Here is a 20,858-nt window from a genome sequence, read left to right on the forward strand (position 1 = left end):
CCCCCCTCATTCTCCTGAACTCCAGGGAATACAGCCCAAGAACTGCCAGACGTTCCTCATATGGTAACCCTTTCATTCCTGGAATCATTCTCGTGAATCTTCTCTCAACCCTTTCCATTGTCAGTATATCCTTTCTAAAATAAGGAGCCCAAAACTGTACAGATTACTCCAAGTGTGGTCTCACGAGTGCCTTAGAGAGCCTCAACATCACACCCTTGCTCTTATATTCTAAACCTCTAGAAATGAATGCCAACATTGCATTCACCTTCTTCATCACTGACTCAACCTGGAGGTTAATCGTTAGGGTATCCTGCACAAGGACTCTCAAGTTCCTTTGCATCTCTGCATTTTGAATTCTCTCCACATCTAAATAATAGTCTGTCCATTTATTTCTTCCACCAAAGTGCATGACCTAACATTTTCCAACACTAGTTTATTTGCCACTTCTTTGTCCATTCCCCTAAACTAACTAAGTCTCTCTGCAGGCTCTCTGTTTCCTCAACACTACCTGTTCCTCTACCTATCTTTGTATCATTGGCAAATTTAGCCACAAATCCATTAATCCCATAATCCAAATCATTGACATACATCGTAAAAAGCAGCAGTCCCAACACCTACCCCTGTGGAACGCCACTGGTAACTGGCAGCCAGCCAGAATAGGATCCATTTATTCCCGCTCTATGTTTTCTGCCGATCAGCCAATGCTCCACCCAGGCTAGTAACTTCCCTGTAATTCCATGGGCTCTTAACTTGCTAAGCAGCCTCACATGTGGCACCTTGTCAAAAGTCTTCTGAAAATCCAAGTACTCCACATCTATTACATCTCCTTCGTCTACCCTGTTTGTAATTTTCTCAAAATTTGCAGTAGGTTAGTCAGGCAGGATTTTCCTTTCAGGAAACCATGCTGGCTTTGGCCTATCTTGTCATGTGCCTTCAGGTACTTCGTAATCTCATCCCTAACCATCGATTCCAACAACTTCCCAACCACTGATGTCAGGCTAACAGGTCTATACTTTCCTTTCTGCTGCCTCCCACCCTCCTTAAATAGCAGAGTAACATTTGCAATTTTTCAGTCATCCGGTACAATGCCAGAATCTATCCATTCTTGAAAGATCATTGTTAATTCCTCCGCAATCTCTCCAGCTACTTCCTTCAGTGCTCGAGGGTGCATTCCATCAGATCCAGGAGATTTATCCAACCTCAAACCATTAAGCTTCCTGAGCACCTTCTCAGTCGTAATTTTCACTGCACATACTTCTTGCACTGACACTCTTCAATGTCTGGTATACTGCAGATATCTTCCACTGTAAAGACTGATGCAAAATACACATTCAGTTCCTCTGCCATCTCTCTGTCTCTCATTACAATATCTCCAGCGTCATTTCCAGGTCCTATATCAACCCTCAACTCTCTTTTACTCGTTATATACTTTAAAAAAGCTTTTAGTATCTTCTTTGATATTAGTTGCCAGCTTCCTTTCATAATTCATCTTTCCCTTCCTAATAACCTTCTTAGTTTTGTTACGAGAATACACATAAAATTAAGATGTTTGCTGGCCTGGGCTAGCATCAGTGGCATCAGCAGTTGGTCTGCCACCTGCCCTCAGGGGAAGGAGAGATAAGGAACAATGGAGCAGCGTCTGGAGATGTGTAATGAAGGGATGTGGGAGGAAGAGCTGTCTGGAGCGGCTCCCCCCTTTGAACCCTGAACTGTTTGAAGTGATGGACAGGCGATACCCCAGCAGGGGGATAAAAAGGGACAGGTTCGCTAAGACAGACACACACGCCACCCGAGGTAACGAGACCCTGGAAGCGGTACGCTTCTCACGAGTGGGTGAGAAGTGCCAGACAACGACCAGGGTGGAAAGGTACGATCAGCGGGAACCCGGTGTGTGTCCGCCCTTGCCTGGGTGCCGGGTTCACTGCAGAGGATCGACCGCATCTGGAGGAGGGGTCACAGTCGGTGACCTCAGGTGACATCACCAAGGACCCGCCCAAATGCTGTTTGTGAGCCATCTCGCTGGTCTGTGAGTGAAGCTGTGCTGAATGATGAGTTGTTCCTATTCTATGTCTCTCTTCCCCACCTTGTCCATCGCCATGACAACGATTACTGCGAACTGAACTACAAACTGGACTGAACTTTGAGTCATTTTGAAATTGGTCATTTACCCCTAGACAACGATAGAGCTTGATTGATGCTGTTATTTTAATTCTGTGCACATGTGTGGTTATCATTGTTGAATTGTTGCATTTATTATCCTTTCGATTACTGTGTTGCTTGTTTCTTTAATAAAACTTTCTTAGTTCTAGTACTCCAGACTCCAACTGAGTGATCCATTTCTGCTGGTTTGGCAACCCAGTTACGGGGTACGTAACAGTTTCCTTCTGCAAGTTTTTAAAATCTTCCCAATCCTCTATCTTCCACTAGCTTTAGCTTCCTTGTTTGCCCTCTCTTTTGCTTTTACTTTGGCTCTGGCTTCACTTGGATCCACGGTAGTGTCCTTCTTCCATTCGAAAATTTCTTCTTATTTGGAATATATCTGTCTTGCACTTCCCTCATTTTTCGCAGAAACTCCAGCCATTGCTGCTCTGCTGTCCTTCCTGCTAGTGTCCCTTTCCAGTCAACTTTGGCCAGTTCTCCTCTCATGCCATTGTAATTTCCTTTATTCCACTGAAATACCAACACATTGGAATTTAGTTTCTACTTCTCAAATTTCAAAGTGAACTCGATTACGTTGTGATCACTGTTCCCTATAGATTCCTTAACCGTAAGCTCTCTTATAACCTCCAGATCATTGCACAGCACCTAACCCAGCATAGCTGATCCCCAAATGGACTCAACAGCAAGCTGTTCTAAAAGGCCATCCGTTAGATATTCTACAAATTCTCTCTCTTGAGGTCCAGTACTGGCCTTCTTTTCCTAATCCACTTTCATGTTAAAATTCCCAACGATTATCATGACATTGCTTTTCTGACATGCCTTTTTTCTTTCCTGCTCTAATTTGTAATCCATGTCCCGGCTGCTGTTTGGAGGCCTGTACACAACTGCCATCAGGGTCCTTTTACCCTTGTCATTTCTTAACGCAACCCATAGAGACTCCACACCTTCCAATCCTATGTCGTCCCTTTCCAATGATTTAATATTATTTCTTATACACATGGCCACACCAACCCCTCTGCCTACTAACCTATCTTTCCGATACACCGTATATCCTTGGACGTTCAGCTCTCAATGGCCACCATGTTTCAGAGATGGTCACAACATCATACTTACCAATCTGTAGCTGAATTTCAAGATCATCCATTTTATTTCTTATGCTACACGCATTCAAATATAACACTTTCAGTCCAGTATTTGTTGCTTTCTGTTTTAACTGCACCACACCTCTATTGTCCTGTAAATCATCCCACTGGCTATGATTATGCCTCATTTCCTGCCTGTCCTTTCTACCATCTCTGTTGCACGCTATCTTTGATTTATTTCTGTTTCCCCCTTCCTTAGCCCTATCACTCTGGTTCCCATCCCATGCCAAATTAGTTGAAACCCTCCCTAACAGCACTATTAAACCTGCCTGCTAGGATATTGAACCCCTTTGGGTTCAGGTGTAACTCATCTTTTTTGTACAGTTCATACCTGCCCCCAGAAGAGGCCCCAATATCTGCCACCCATCACCTACCACCCTGCCACCTACACCAGTCTCTCAGCCACGTATTAATATGCCTGATTATGCTACTCTTGCACTCATTCGCACATGGCACAGGCAGCAATCCTGAGATTACTACCCTAGAGGTCCTGCTTTTCAGCTTCCTCCCCTCCCCCCAACTTCCTGAATTCTCTCTTCAGGAGGACCGCCTTCCTTTTTCTACCAATGTCAATGCCTCCTCTCTTGTAGCTCTCCAACCCACGATTGCTGCGCCGGCTATATTGGTGTGCCAGTCGTAAGTGCAAAGCAAGTAGAGCAGGGGGATAACCACATAACCTTGTGGTCAATGTTCCCACTAAGGTGTGTGCATCTGCACGCGCTCATATTGTTTGCTACTAATGCAGAAAGGAATTTAAACTGTGCACAAAAGGTTGTCACTCTCTACCTCGTTGGCATGTTAAGTATATTTTATTATCATACATAATTACATTTCCTTTTCTGGTTCCTGATGTGGATGGTGTTGATAACATGGAGCCTGCGATGATCTGTCTGCATATCTTAGAACTGGCTTATTTATACTGTTCTTCTTAGCTGCCTCTTCCTATAGATGCTGCCTGGCCTGCTGCGTTCACCAGCAACTTTGATGTGAACTGGCTTATTTATACTGTTTTTATTGAAGAAATTATTCAGTGCATACATGTTGTCACTGTGCAAAAAACTGCAGAGCAGAAGACTTTTGCGCACACTGATCATTACAAATTTGAGGGAACATTGCTTGCGGTGCCCCTGTACTTATGGAGAATGTGGAGCAGATGCTGTTGCCAATCTGAACTGACTGGAGTCTGCAACTGAGGAAATTGAGGATCCAGTTGCACAAGCGGGTGTTGAGGCCGAGATCATGGAGCTTATCGATTAGACACGAGGGGCTGATAGTACTGATTGCCAAACTGTCGTCAATAAAGAGCATCCTGATGTATGCATCATCACTGCCCAGATATTCCAGAGTTGAATGAAGTGCCAATGAAATGGCACCTGCTGTTGACTTGTTATGGTAGGAAAATTGGAAAGGATATAAATCGCTTCTCAGACATGAGTTGATATGTTTCATCACCAACCTCTCAAAGAACTTCATCACAGTGGAGGTAAGTGCTACTGGACGATAGTCATTGGGGCAGATTACTATGTCCTTCTTAGACTCTGGTATAATTGAAGCCTGCTTGAAACAGGTGGTGTAACTCAGTTGCCGAAGCAAGAGGTTAAAGATATGTGAACGCTTTAGCCAATTGATCACTACAGGTCTTTAGTACTCGGCCAGGTACCCCGTCTGGGTGATACTTGCTGTGGGTTCATCTTCTTCCTGAAGGATGCACTCACATTGGCCACAGAGACTAAAATCACAGGGGGGGGGGGGGGTGCCGTAGAGTTCATGATGGAGATTCCTCCATGTTTTGACAGTCAAAGCAGTCATGAAAGGAATTGAGCTCATCTGGGAGCAAAACCTTGTTGTCCCCTGTTGCTTGGCCCAATACATCACAGGTAAATCCCTCCCAACCACCAGGCTGTTGAATAAAAGAGAATAACTACACTCAGTTGCCCCATCACTGAAATGTTCTTACAACCAATGATCTCATTTTAAGGACTCTTTATCTCATTATCTCATGTTCTCATTATATATTGCTATTTATTTATATTTGCACTTGCACAGTTTGTTGTATTCTACACTCTTGTTGATCTTTCACTGATCCTTTTATAGTTACTACTCTATAACTTGCTGAGTATGCCCACAAGAAAATGAATCTCAGAGTTGTATATGGTGGTATACATGTACTTTGATAATAAAATTGACTTTGAACTTTGGTTTTATTTTATAAGAGGTGGTAGCATTTAAGCACAGCCACAACTGTTGAGCATCTTTCAGTAAGTCAAGTTTGATCCGGAATTGCTACTTCACATGTGAGATGGCATTCCAGAGGTTGTACCTGAACCTCTTGTATTTTATTTGGTCACCAGACCTGAATGTCACTAATCTGAACTTCATCAGATTGTGGATCTCATGATTCATCCAGGGCTTCTGGTTCTGGAAGTTGTTGATAATAATACTATCAAGGGATGCCTACTCATTGGCAACAAGTTCATTAATGCTTGGGTTAGTTCCAGTATATCACTTGATTCTAACCTCACTTCAGCACAGTTCAAATATGGATGAACTAACTCAATTACAAAGGCAAAATGATGTAGCTGCTCCAGTAACAAGATAGCGACCGGGTTGGGCATAAACAAAAATATCGAGAAGTCACTTTTAAAGCAAAAATACTACCACTGAGTGAAAGCCAAGTGTAAAAACAGCCGGAAGGCAAAAGTTTCAGCTCTCGAACACTGCCCAGTTTTTCAAGGCAGGGTACTTAGTCTAATTATCTTCAACAATGCCCTTCCTTTGAATTGTGTCAGCAATAAGGATCCTTGCTAATGATTACACTGTGTATAACTCTGCAGCCAACTCTGAAACAATGAAACAATTCTGCTCTATGTGCAACAAGACTTGGGTTTATAAATGACAAGAAATATTTAAGTTATATAAGTGCCAGGCAATAGCCATCTCCAACAAAGAAGTCTAAGATGTCTAACCCAGTCAGTTCAGATGGCAATAGCATTTCTTCCGCTGCTGCCCGTAAGGAGTTTATATGTTCTCCCCGTGACCATTGGGTTTCCTCTGGGCCTCTGGTCTCCTCCAACAGTCCAAAGACGTACCAGTTGATAGGTTAATTGGTCATGGTAAATTAAAATCGGGGGACTGCTGGGTGGCATGGCTTGAAGGGCTAGAAGGACTTACGTATGTCAATAAACAATTAACAATCACCATCAGCACAAGTGCACCACAATGGTGTGTGCTTAGCCCACTTCTCTAATCACTTTATACTTATCACTGTGAAGCTGAGCATGGATCCACTGCCATATTTAATTTTGCCAACAAGACCACTGTTTGTTGAATCAAAGGTGGTGACAAATCAGCATATAGGAGGGAGATTAAAAATCTGGCTGAATGGCACCACAACAACCTCTCACTCAATATCAGCAAAACCAAAGAGCTCATTACTGACTACAGTAGGAACAGACCAGAGGCCCATGATCCAGTTCTCGTCAGAGGTAGACAGGGTCAAATTCCTCATCATTATCATTACAGTCAATCTGTCCTGGGTCCCATGTACAGGAGCTGTTACAAAGAAGGCACGGCAGCACCTCTACTTTCTCAGAAGTTTGCAAAGATTCAGCACGTTATCTAAAAATGACAGATTTCTAAAGATGCACGGTGGAGGGTATACGTACTGGTTGCATCACAGCCTGGTATGGAAACACCAATGCCCTTGAACGGAAAAGCCTACAAAAAGTAGTGTGGATACAGCCCAATCCATCATGAGTAACCCCCCCCCCCCACCATTGAGCACATGTACAAGGAGCACTGTTGCAGGAAAGCAACATCCATCATCAAGGACACCCACCATCCAAGCCATGTTCTCTTCTCATTGTTGCCATTGGGAAGGTGGTACAGGAGCCTCAAATCCCATACCACCAGGTTCAGGAATAGTTATTACCCCTCAACCATCAGATATTTGAACCAGAAAGGATAACTTCACTCATCTCAACACTGAACTGGTTTCACAAGCTATGGACTCACTTCTAAGAACTCTACAACTCATGTTCTCGATATTTATTACTTATCAATTTATTAGTTTTTTTTTTCTTTTTTTGTATTTGCACAATTTGTTCTGTTTTGGACATTGATGGCTTGTTCATCTTTGTTGTGTACAGTTTACTAAAATTCCTAACCTCTATCCAATTTTACTTAAAACACTTTGCATAGCATGTGCCAGCACAAAAAAAAATCAGTACCAAGAACCAAATCACGTTGAAAGAGCAACTGTCTTTCCACTTCTAGATTTTATTGATAATTGATTCTTACCCCATGAGACAAGTACAGCATTACTGGATATACAGTTTACATTGCAGTGCACAGTTCCCCCTGTTGATACGTGTGGATTAGTGCAATTTACAACATTGTACAAAACTTGTTGGAACAAGTTTTATTAAAATTGTTGCCAAGGCTGAAAATATTTTGTTCAAATGGGTGGTTCTGAATGATTTAGATAATTCACAGAAATACCTATGTATCTGGCAAAATACAGCCTAATAACTTTTTGTCATCATCTCCAAAGCGTTCTCGTTGACAGCAAAAACATTTGTATACTTTTCATGATTGGCAGATCCATCAGGCGAACTAGTTCAAATGCCAGGAATTGATTTAATGGCAGTAAAAAAAAAAATCTGAACCTTGCAATGGTTCATAGAATGTTTACATTTTACAATATGACTGTTGGCCTTTGCCTGCCCCATTCCCCACTGCAGTTCCCCTGAACATCTGCCATCATGTCAGCACCATGAAGAGAACAGTAATTGTGAGATTAATCACTTCTGTTGCTTCAGTTTGACTGACTTGTTTGATAATATAGGCAACAAGACATCTGACTGGAACATTGGCAGTGTAGACTAAATAAACATATTAACACTGGCTGTCATGCAGAAGCTCAAGCAGTTTAAATGTGTATTAAATCAACAATCACTATGGAAGAAGCACAACTCAGATCACAGATCAAATAACATATTTTGCTATGATTAGTAATAGTTTTGGTTCATATTAAAATTAATTAGGCATGAAAAATAATTGAACAATGTGAATTTATACCAGTTCATGTGAGAGTCTAATTTGAGGCCTAACAATAAATATGTAGCCAATTGGACACAGTCAAATAGAAACATAGAAAATAGGTGCAGGAGTAGGCCATTCGGCCCTTCGAGCCTGCACCGCCATTCAGTATGATCATGGCTGATCATCCAACTCAGAACCCTGTACCAGCCTTCCCTCCATACCCCCTGATTCCTTTAGCCACAAGGGCCATATCTAACTCCCTCTTAAATATAGCCAATGAACTGGCCTCAACTGTTTCCTGTGGCAGAGAATTCCACAGATTCACCACTCTCAGTGTGAAGAAGTTTTTCCTAATCTCGGTCCTAAAAGGCTTCCCCTTTATCCTCAAACCGTGACCCCTCGTTCTGGACTTCCCCAACATTGGGAACAATCTTCCTGCATCTAGCCTGTCCGATCCCTTTAGGATTTTATACGTTTCAATCAGATCCCCCCTCAATCTTCTAAATTCCAACGAGTATAAGCCTAGTTCATCCAGTCTTTCAACATATGAAAGTCCTGCCATCCCAGGAATCAATCTGGTGAACCTTCTTTGTACTCCCTCTATGGCAAGGATGTCTTTCCTCAGACTAGGGGACCAAAACTGCACACAATACTCCAGGTGTGGTCTCACCAAGGCCTTGTACAACTGCAGTAGTACTTCCCTGCTCCTGTACTCGAATCCTCTTGCTATAAGTGCCAGCATACCATTCACCTTTTTCACCGCCTGCTGTACCTGCATGCCCACTTTCAATGACTGGTGTATAATGACACCCAGGTCTCGTTGCACCTCCCCTTTTCCTAATCAGCCACCATTCAGATAATAATCTGTTTTCCTGTTTTTGCCACCAAGTGGATAACTTCACATTTATTCACATTAAATTGCATCTGCCATGAATTTGCCCAGTCACCTAACCTATTCAAGTCACCCTGCATCCTCTTAACATCCTCCTCACAGCTAACACTGCCGCCCAGCTTCGTGTCGTCCGCAAACTTGGAGATGCTGCATTTAATTCCCTCATCCAAGTCATTAATATATATTGTAAACAACAGGGGTCCCAGCACTGAGCCTTGCGGTACCCCACGAGTCACCGCCTGCCATTCTGAAAAGGTCCCGTTCATTCCCACTCTTTGCTTCCTGTCTGCCAACCAATTCTCTATCCACATCAATACCTTACCCCCAATACCGTGTGCTTTAAGTTTGCACACTAATCTCCTGTGTGGGACCTGTCAAAAGCCTTTTGAAAATCCAACTATACCACATCCACTGGTTCTCCCCTATCCACTCTACTAGTTACATCCTCAAAAAATTCTATGAGATTCGTCAGACATGATTTTCCTTTCACAAATCCATGCTGACTTTGTCTGATGATTTCACCGGTTTCCAAATGTGCTGTTATCACATCTTTGATAACTGACTCTAGCAGTTTCCCCACCACCTATGTTAGGCTAACCGGTCTATAATTCCCCACCTTCTCTCTCCCTCCTTTTTTAAAAAGTGGGGTTACATTAGCCACCCTCCAATCCTCAGGAACTAGTCCAGAATCTAAAGAGTTTTGAAAAATTATCACTAATGCATCCACTATTTCTTGGGCTACTTCCTTAAGCACTCTGGGATGCAGACCATCTGGCCCTGGGGATTTATCTGCCTTCAATCCCTTCAATTTACCTAACACCACTTCCCTACTAACATGTATTTCCCTCAGTTCCTCTATCTCACTGGACCCTCTGTCCCCGACTATTTCCGGAAGATTATTTATGTCCTCCTTAGTGAAGACAGAACCAAAGTAATTATTCAATTGGTCTGCCATGTCCTTGCTCCCCATAATCAATTCACATGTTTCTGTCTGTAGGGGACCTACATTTGTCTTAACCAATCTTTTTCTTTTCACATATCTATAAAAGCTTTTACAGTCAGTTTTTATGTTCCCTGCCAGTTTTCTCTCATAATCTTTTTTCCCCTTCCTAATTAAGCCCTTTGTCCTCCTCTGCTGAACTCTGAATTTCCCCCAGTCCTCAGGTGAGCCACTTTTTCTGGCTAATTTGTATGCTTCTTCTTTGGAATTGATACTATCCCTAATTTCCCTTGTCAGCCACGGGTGCACTACCTTCCCTGATTTATTCTTTTGCCAAACTGGGATGAACAATTGTTGTAGTTCATCCATGCGATCTTTAAATGCTTGCCATTGCATATCCACCGTCAACCCTTTAAGTGTCATTTGCCAGTCTATCTTAGCTAATTCACGTCTCATACCTTCAAAGTTACCCTTCTTTAAGTTCAGAACCTTTGTTTCTGAATTAACTATGTCACTCTCCATCTTTATGAAGAATTCCACCATATTATGGTCACTCTTACCCAAGGAGCCTCTCACGACAAGATTGCTAATTAACCCTTCCTCATTGCTCAATACCCAGTCTAGAATAGCCTGCTCTCTAGTTGGTTCCTCGACATGTTGGTTCAAAAAACCATCCCGCATACATTCCAAGAAATCCTCTTCCTCAGCACCCTTACCAATTTGGTTCACCCAATCTACATGTAGATTGAAGTCACTCGTTATAACTGCTGTTCCTTTATTGCACACATTTCTAATTTCCTGTTTAATACCATCCCCAACCTCACTACCACTGTTAGGTGGCCTGTACACAACTCCCACCAGCGTTTTCTGCCCCTTATGTCATGCAGCTCTACCCATATCGATTCCACATCCTCCCGGCTTATATCCTTCCTTTCTATTGCGTTAATCTCCTCTCTAACCAGCAACGCCACCCCACCTCCTTTTCTTTCATGTCTATCCCTGCTGAATATTGAATATCCCTGAATGTTGAGCTCCCATCCTTGGTCACCGTGGAGCCATGTCTCTGTGATCCCAACTATATCATATTCATTAATAACACTCTGCACTTTTAATTCATCCACCTTGTTACGAATGCTCCTTGCATTGACACACAAAGCCTTCAGGCGCGCTTTTACAACTCTCTTAGCCCTTATACAATTATGTTGAAAAGTGGTCCTTTTTAATGCTTGCCCTGGATCTGTCGGCCTGCCACTTTTACTTTTCACCTTACTACTTTTTGCTTCTACCCTCATTTTACACCCCTCTGTCTCTCTGCACTGGTTCCCATCCCCCTGTTGTGAACTAACCTCCTCTTGCCTAGCCTCTTTAATTTGATTCCCACCCCCCAACCATTCTAGTTTAAAGTCACCTCAGTAGCCCTCGCTAATCTCCCTGCCAGGAAATTGGTCCCCCAAGGATTGGTCCCCCATACATACTGAGTACAAAATTTGAAGGAAGATTCTAATCTAACAAAAAGGAAGTTGATTGCTTAAGCATAGAGGTTAACACAGGGATGGTATTCCTTATGGAAAATGTAGATAGTCCTCTTCTAATAATATTATCAGTACTTAACGGGGTTAGCCACAAGAACACTTGTCATAAGTGTAGCAAAAAAAAAGTGGAAGAGTTCATCCAGTCAGGCAGCATCTCAGGGGGAAAAATACATCCCACATGTTGTGTTAGGAGTTCTTTCTCAGAACCTTTCTCCTTTCTCATATATGCAGTTTATCAACTTCAATAATTATTTCAGGCATAATTTGTTAAAATAAAATTAACAATCAATTAACCACTTGAAACTACATTTCTGAGCTGGGAAATTTGCCTCCAGTCATATGTCTGGGCCTTTGCTTACATTTGTAGCATTGAATTCACTAGGATCCTGATGTCTTGTGTCACTGATCACACAGTGATGAAGCAAAACACTGCAAATAGCAGTTTGGTCAATAAAATACAAGACATTTTATTGCAATTCTGATCAATTTTAAGTTGAATAACAAAGTTACATGCAAATTGAGCAGGAAATGAGACAGGAAAAAAAATGACTGTGCATATTTGAACATTGTAGCCCAGACTGTGTGTGATTATGTGCAGTGGAAGAAATGCATTTTCCTTCAGTAAAGCAGAATATTGAATGACCTAGCAATATAATTGATTAAATAACAGCATAAAAGGTGATAGCTGAATGAAAGCAGTTGTGTCCTATAAAATACAGGAGCCAAAATATTGTGGTCTACTTATGCTTCCTCTTAAAAAGAGAATGTAATCCTTGCAATATAGCATTTTCTAAACTTTTACAAGTACTGTATTTGGTTAAGGTAGAATTTTATTCAATTGTGAATTTGCCTGGGGTGTTGCCTGCAGCAAAAGGATATTACTGAAAAGCCATAAAGCACATATTCTCCAGTCAGCCAGTTTAAATTAATCAGGCTTTTATTGGAACTGAACATGTCTTAATTGCAATATTTTTGCTTGATTTTGGTCACAGACGCAAGATACATATGACTCTAATACTTACAATGGCAGAAAAGATAAAGGTGATTTCACATGCTATGCTGTTTGGATGGCACAAGGAAGACTAGAAGATGGAAAAATTGAATGAAGCTTCAAAGAATGTAAAGTTAATGTTCCAGAATAAAACAGAAAACAAAGGGCCACTTATGAGGCAGAGAAAATGCAAAAAAAAAACAAAACTGGAGTAAAACTGAAGCATAGAAGCAGGGAGTATCAAAGATCAAGATGCTTCACAAATGGAAAGAAGGGAATGTTCTGATGACTTCAAAGGGGTGGAAGGGTACAAGAGATGGATGAGGAAGGCAGTGGATAGGAGGAAAGTGGGAAAAATAAGGAAAAGACAAAAGAGTAAGAGACCAGTGTGGAGGAAAGAAGAGGAGGGTAGGAGTAGTAGTGAGGTGGAGAATGGGAGGGGAGAAACGGAAAGATGACAAGCAAAAAAAAAGGGAGAAATTAGAGAGGAAGAAAGAATAGAGAAAGAGGACAAAAAGGACTAAAGGTCTAGAGGAAAGAGATAAAGAATAGCAAAGAGAAAAAGGGGAAGGCAAAGTTGGAAAGTGGAAATCAGCAACAGAAGGCAAAGGAGGAATGAGGTGAAAGAAAATGTACTCAGGGGAGAGCGCCAAGAAGTTATGGTTCTGGGAAAGAGGTTGCTAGGGCAAGTCAGTGAATGCTGAGAGATGTGACCCACTGATTAAATGGATGATGAGGGAATAAGAAAGAAAAAAAGAGTGAATACAGGAAAGGAAAAGAGAAAGCTGGGAGAAAAGGTCAGGAGGAGGAAAAAGGGTGGGGTAGAGGAGAGGAAGCAGGAGTGAAGGTAGGGAAGATGACTTTTGAAATAAGCATTGAGTTACAGGAGTAGCTGCCAGTGGAACCTCAATGATAGAATTGTGATATTCTACTAAAACAAGGAGGTGACAAACTCAAGAAAATGCCTGCAATGACCCCAGTTTTGTTTCTCTACCACAAACTACCTGCTCTTTCCTGTCTCATTCACTTTCACATCCAGTAAAATTGTAAAAAGTTCTTTACCAGTACTGTTAGGTTAATTGAGTTTGCCCATATTGTGATGAAGACCTCAACCTTTGGCAGGGTTCTCCAGACGTTCCTGCTCTACCATAAACCTGCATGATAGGACTACACTAACTTGGTTGCTTACATATCTAACTGACTGTGGCACTGCATCCTAACACACTATTTGTTCACTCACCACCTGCGCTTGCTGACTTTTGCTGGCCCTCAGTTAACTTTTAGTTCTGGTTTTCCCTATTACTATAATAGCTCTCAGCCGTATACCTTTCTATAGCCCCCAATTCTGGGGCTCACTATCTCTGAATTTAATTATACTGTAAGACTACAAGACATAGGAACAGAATTAGGTCATTTGGCCCATTCAGTCTGCTCTGCCATTCCATCATGGCTGATTTATTATCTCTTTCCACCCCATTCTCCTGCCTCCACCTCACAATCTTTGTTGCACTTTCTAATCAAGAACTCTGCTTTAAATATACCCAGTGACATGGCCTCCACACCCATATGTAGCAAAGACATCCCTCTAGTCTGAGTCTGTGCTTTCTGATCCTCAACTCCACCACTATAGAAAACATCCTCTCCACATCCAATGCCATTCAATATTCAATAGGTTTCATTGAGATACCCCCCACCCCCTTCTTCTAACTCCAGTAAGTACAGTCCCAGAGCCATCAAAAGTGTTATATGTTAACCTTTTAATTCCCGAAATCATTCTTGTGAATCTCCTTTGGACTCTCTCTGCAATGCCAGCACATATTTTCTTAGATTAGGGGCCCAAAACCGCTCACAATACTCCAAATCCATTCTGAGCAATGCCTTATAAAGCCTCAGCATTACATCCTTGCTTTTATACTCTAGTTCTCGCGAAATGAATACGAACATTATATTTGCTTTCCTTACCACCAATTCAACCCGCAAGTTAACGTTTAGGGAATCTTGCACGAGGACTCCCAAATCACTCTGCAACTCTGATTTCTAAATTTTCTTCCCATTTAGAAAACTTTTATTCCTTCTACCAAAATGCATATATACTTCTCTACACTCTATTCTATCTGCTACTTCTTTGCCCATTCTCCATATCTAAGTCTTTCTGCAAACTCCCTGCTTCCTTTTCACTACCTGCTCCTCCACTGATTTTCGTAAATCTGCAAACTTGGGCACAAAGCCATCAATTCTGTCAGCCAAATCATTATGTGAAAAGAAGCTATCCCAACACTGCTCCTGCAGAACACCATTAGTCACTGGCAGCCAATCAGAAAAGGCCTATTTTATTCCCATTCTCCTGCCAGTCATCAAAACTTCTATCAATGCTAGTATCCTTCCCTGTAATACCATGGGCTCTTACCTTGAATAGTAGCCTCATGTGTGGTATTTTGTCAAAAGCCTTCTGAAAGTCCAAGTAAACAACATTATTTATAATAATCTGTTCAGAGACAACACCCTAATTTCTGGAATTCTCTCCCATATTTCCCCAAATCCCTTTCCTCCTCTAAAACACTCCTTAAAATCTAAACACAAAGAAATCTGCAGATACTGGAAATCCAAAGCAATACACACAAAATACTGAAGGAAGTCAGCAGGTCAGGCAGTATCGATGGAGAGGAATACATAGTTGACATTTCGGGCCAAGACTCTTCATCAGGACTGGAAAGGAAGAGGGAAGAAGCCAGAACGAGGAGAAGGGGAGATGGGATGGAGTACAAGCTGTCAGTTGATAGGTGAAACCAGATGAGGGGGAAGATGGGTGGGGGAGGGGGGAGAGGTGATGAAGGGAGAAGCATGGAGGTGATAAGTGGAAGACATAAAAGACTGAAAAAGGTGTCTGATAGAAGAGTAGACCATGAGTGGACCTTAAAATCTAACTTTTTGGGCAAACCTTTATTCTGGTGTCCTAACTGTTTCCCATTATAAGGAGTTAAACATTTTTTGAGAACCTTCCTATGGCACTTTTTTGATATGCTGAAGGCACTAAGTTAGCAGAGGTGGCTTTTGTTCAATACAGATATCCTTACCAATATGTTTAAATTTCTTTGGCAATTCTATATACTTTATGTAAGAATGGAGAAGGGTACTTGGCTCAGTAGTGAGAAAGTCACTTAACAATGGGTGGCATGATAATCCACTCACAGCACAGCATTGTGTCTCTTAGAGCTGCTGTAAGTGGATTATCATATGACCTATTATTAGATGACCTTCCTTCTACTAAGTTAATGTGCTTGTAAACTAGTGTTAAAACATCTTTTTGCAGTTTCAACAGAACAAATGTGAAATACTGGGTAGGAAATCTTATTAAACTCCAGGTATAAATTGGAAACCCTGTGATCTATACATCCTGCTAATATGTGAGAACCTCATACCACCAAGATTGTATTCTACTCGTGACATATAAAATAAATTAAAGAGTAGAGGTAAATTTTTACTTAAAGGCAGTACCCTTTGGGAAATGAAAATTGTCCAGGCTCTGGGGTATCATTCCTTCTACCTATGGAGGACAGGAAGAAGAGTTCTTTTAAAAAGCAAGATCCCTCTGTATTGTAAGATGCCATGAGATTCAAATGAAGTCATTGGACTTGAATGGAACCAGATGAAAATTAAGAGATCTGTGCACAATTTTTTTGTTAAAATCATAAAAACTGACATTTTGTAATAATGTAGTTGTTGAAAGTGGATGTGTAATTGTCTCATAACCTGGATTTGACGTCATGATAAACAGAAAGTGATTTTATAATTCAAAACATTTGAGGATACTTTCCTGCTTGGTTCTCTCTCGTTTTCATTAATTATTTCTTTCAGACTGGCTAATTATTTGTCCATATTAGCGATTATTAAAATGAGAAATAACGTTGAACACTTTGTTTTGTGTTGTTTCAACAGTATAAATTTATATAACTATTATTATTGATACACCTGAATGACTTGTCATGGGGAATAAGCATTACAACCACCAAAGTACTTAGCATTTTTCAATTTCACTGCACCCAGCTCACTATTTAGCAATGCCAGTCTACATAAATCAATATAATCTCATTCTTCAAACAAACCTGTACATAATTATAAATATTTAAGAACCATCCACTACTTTGATTATTTAAAACATAACATTTGAAATGCATGCTCCATCTTTAGTTGATAATGTTCTTTGTAGCATTAGAATGTCAAATATAAATATGTACCTTTTGCAGCCTTGTCCACATTTTGCAGATCATCTGTAAACTTCAAAACATCTGGATACTTCTCCTCACAAACTTGTGCTAGGAAATGCAGAAATGTGATTTTCTGGTCTGTTGATTTGGTATCATTCAGCTGAAGATCATAAAAAGCAAAGTATTTTTTGATTTAAGAATACTTCTATCATGTGGTATTCTATTGTAATAAATCATTTTCAATGCACTAGCGTTTTTATGCTTACAGACTTCCCAACTGCATTTGAAAAAGGAAGATAAGCTCTGATACAAAATTTTGCATTAATTTGCAAGGTGTAGTTTGAATTTTCACCTCCATAGCTCTTCCTATGAGGGTGAGATTTTTTTAAAATCAGAATCATTGCTGTATATTTCCAGCTTTATTGACTTAGCAATTATTAGAATGAAAAATAATGTTGAACATGTTTTTTGTTGTTTCGATAGTATAAATTTATATAATAACTATTATTTAACTCATATAACACACAAAATCCTAGATTTCTATGGAAGGAAATGGACAGTCAATGTACGGATTAGATGCTGCCTGACCTGCTGAGTTCCTCCGGCATTTTGTGTGTGCTCCAGATTTCCAGCATCTGCACTCTTTCTAAGTTCTCTATTTAACAAATTCAATTGTTGTTACACAGTGGATTCCAGTTAATTAGGACACATCAAGTCCAATACATTTTAGTCCAAATAAGTGTCTGCCCCAATGAGCCAAAGTTTTATAGAAATAGTTAAAAAGGGATAAAAAAAAATGATTAACATAACAACAGGAATTCTGCAGATGCTGGAAATTCAAGCAACACACATCAAAGTTGCTGGTAAACGCAGCAGGCCAGGCAGCATCTATTGGAAGAGTTTTAGTCGACGTTTCAGGCCGAGACCCTTCGTCAGGACTGATTAACAAATTATGTACTATATTTCAATAAAATACAGAACAAATTAGAACATTACCAATACTACTGCAGTAATATAAAACTGTGTATTAGGTCCTAATACTTATCGACAGAGGAATTCATCTGTTTTGCATCTTTTGACCGTAAAGTTGGATCTTAACAGTGATTAAATGCCTCAGAGACACAGATCAGCTGTGAATTAGGAACTCTTGATTTCTGGGATGCAGTCTCAAATCCTCTGTGGCTTCTCATCTTAAAATCAAATAGAAACTGACCTTACGGTCCCTGAAAAATGCACTGCAGCTTTTCTTCATGACTTTCTACTCTAAGTCCTTTGTCCTGTTTACTTCACAAATCCTTTCATCTTAAGTAACTCATTGTAGTTTATTGACTTGATTCAGCATCAGTAGCCAGTGCTTTGCAAGATTTAACCACCTTCCACTTAAAGATCTTCTTTCTCTCAGACTGATTATTCCATTTGCTCAAACGCGTGTAGACCGGTAGAAGCAAATCATTCTCTAGTTACCTGATCATCACATTTCACAAACAAGAGAAGATCTCGGATGCTGGAAATCCAAGCCACACACACAAAATTCTGGAGAAACTCAGCAAGCCAGGCAGCATCTTTGAGAGGAATAAACAGTTGACGTTTTGGGCTGAGACCTTTCATCAGGACTGGAGAAAAAAAGATGGGGAGTCAGAGTTAGGTGGTGGGGGAGGGGAGGGAGAGAGAAACACAAAGCAACAGGTGAAATGTGGGGGGAGAAGTAAAGAGCTGGGAATTGGATTGGTAAAAGAGATATGGGGCTAGAGAAGGGGGAATCTGATAGGAGAAAAGAGAAGGCCATGGAAGAAAGAAAAAGGGAAGGAGCACCAGAGGGAGGTGATAGGCAGATAAGAAGATAAGGTGAAAGAGGGAAATGAGAATGGGGAATGGTGAAGGAGAGGTGGGGGGGGGGCATTATTGAAATGTGCACGCCATCAGGCTCAAGGGTACCCAGACGGAATGCAGGGTGTTGCTCCTCCAATACATCTTATATTGCTCCCCTCCCTCCACATTCTAACTCTGACTCCTCATCTTGTTTTCTCCAGTCCTGATGAAGAGTCTTAGCCTTCAATGTTGACTCTTGGCCCAAAATGTCGACTATACTCTTTTCCATAGATGCTGCCTGGCCTGCTGAGTTCCTCTAGCACTTTCTGTGTGTTGATCATAACATTTCATCACTTTTAAGAACTCTATCAGATCATCTCCTTGATGCTTATTATGTTCAGTGCTAAAAATATAATTAAAAAGGTACTAAATTATTCAAAGAGCCCCTTAAGGTTGTGACTGTGGGATATTGATGTCATAGTGGAATTCTCCTGAACTTCTGCATGGACACACTTGATCTCTAGGTACGTGGACAGCTCAGAGTGAATTATGTGAGAAAGTCTATCCAATTTATAGATTCAGTTGAGTCAAATGAATAACTTAATTTACAAGCATATGCTCAACCTGCTTTATGATGCTATATTCAAAGTACCCTGCCGTGCCAGCACAGCCCAAGGAAGAAACAGGAAAATCTTCCCATGCTACTGAAATAAAATATATCCACAGAGACTGAATTGAAGTTAGATTGGCAGATAGACTACAAGATAAATAATTTTCCACTGTAACATATTCCACCTCTTTCAGATGAAATATTAAACTGATAGATCGTTTCTTTTCAAAAGGATATTAAAAGGATCATTGGAAAACAAGACATTTTCTCTCCTCTTGCTTCCATTGATAAGCTATTCCAATTTATTTTATGCACTGAGGTAAAGATTAATCACAACAAAATAATCCTTATTACCAAATCTAACCAAAAACTCTGAACTTTCTACTAATCAATAACATCATGCCTTGAAAGAGTACAGTTGTATCACTAAAGAACTGTGCTCTTTCAAGGCATGAACAGTTGAGTCATTTGACTGCCTTAGTGTGCCCAAGCCTTCAGAGACATTTCTTGTTAAAGACTGAGGCAGGACCATGTGCACATGTAGACATGTGGGGCGAGGTCTTTGCATGCCTGTATTTTCCTTTCCTTTTTCCATGGAATCACATGTCGTGCACCTGCAAGATCTGGCCTGAAGCTCCCCCTAAAACGTACTGCCAGCATGATTATCACTGAGGTACCTCTTGCAAATAGTTTGCAGGTGTCCAATTTAGATCATGTGGTGATAACAAATATTTTTCAGCATGCGTAAGCAGCCTCAAGGAAGCCCTGCGGTAGTGTGTGATGTTTCCCATTTCAGTAGGAGTAGCCTTTCAAATGGTGTTTCAATAGAACATGCAATATTATGGAAACATACTTGTTCTCTGTTGACTGCCAAACAACAGTTATTACTTGCAGGTCGATAGTTCAGGTTATGTTGCAAATGAGAGAACTATAGACACAAGTAAAGCGACATGATAATTGTGCAATGGTCTGAACCTGGCAATGTGTGCACTGCAATTTAAAGCAGCTGGTTAACATTTTGGAGTGGTACAATATAAGCTGCATATGAGACACTCATCAATAAAAGTGTTTCCCATCATGTAATGTTGGAAAAACACAACGTTTTTAAAATCAAATTTTCTAAGCAACTATCATTTGCAACAGACAAGACCATGTGGAATGCTGTGAGACATATAATTGGATGGATGATCAGTAAATTCAGATTTTAGTTCTTACTAAAATACCAAATAAAATCTAATCTTTATTTGGTTGGGTTTTTAAAAATTGTTGTTTAGTGGAAAAAAAAAGGCACGGGCTGTAATATCGGCATTGTCACTTAATTCACCGTGATTTTTGTGAGTAGATGGTTTAGCATGCGATAAAGTAAGGAATTCTTTCTCTGTATTCTGGGAACAGAATGTTGCACGTTTTAGTATGCTATGTTCATCTTAAGATTATATATTTAAAGAAACATATTTGTACTAAACATATTTGAGAAATGGTTCCCCAAAAGTTCATGATGTAGTTAATCAGGGATATAAGATTCTTACAAGTA

General features: G+C 40.6%; 1 protein-coding gene across 1 annotated transcript in view; it reads right to left on the minus strand.

Moving 5' to 3' along the window:
• Nucleotides 1-20,858, minus strand: part of LOC134349446 (protein diaphanous homolog 3-like) — a 576,191-nt gene that overhangs the window by 229,478 nt on the left and 325,855 nt on the right. The window contains exon 22 of the mRNA XM_063053764.1: nt 16,936-17,065. Coding sequence (XP_062909834.1) covers nt 16,936-17,065 — 130 coding nt within the window. The remainder of the gene's footprint in view (nt 1-16,935; nt 17,066-20,858) is intronic.

The sequence above is a fragment of the Mobula hypostoma genome, chromosome 7 (assembly GCF_963921235.1).
Source record: "Mobula hypostoma chromosome 7, sMobHyp1.1, whole genome shotgun sequence".
Taxonomy (NCBI): Eukaryota; Metazoa; Chordata; class Chondrichthyes; order Myliobatiformes; family Myliobatidae; genus Mobula; species Mobula hypostoma.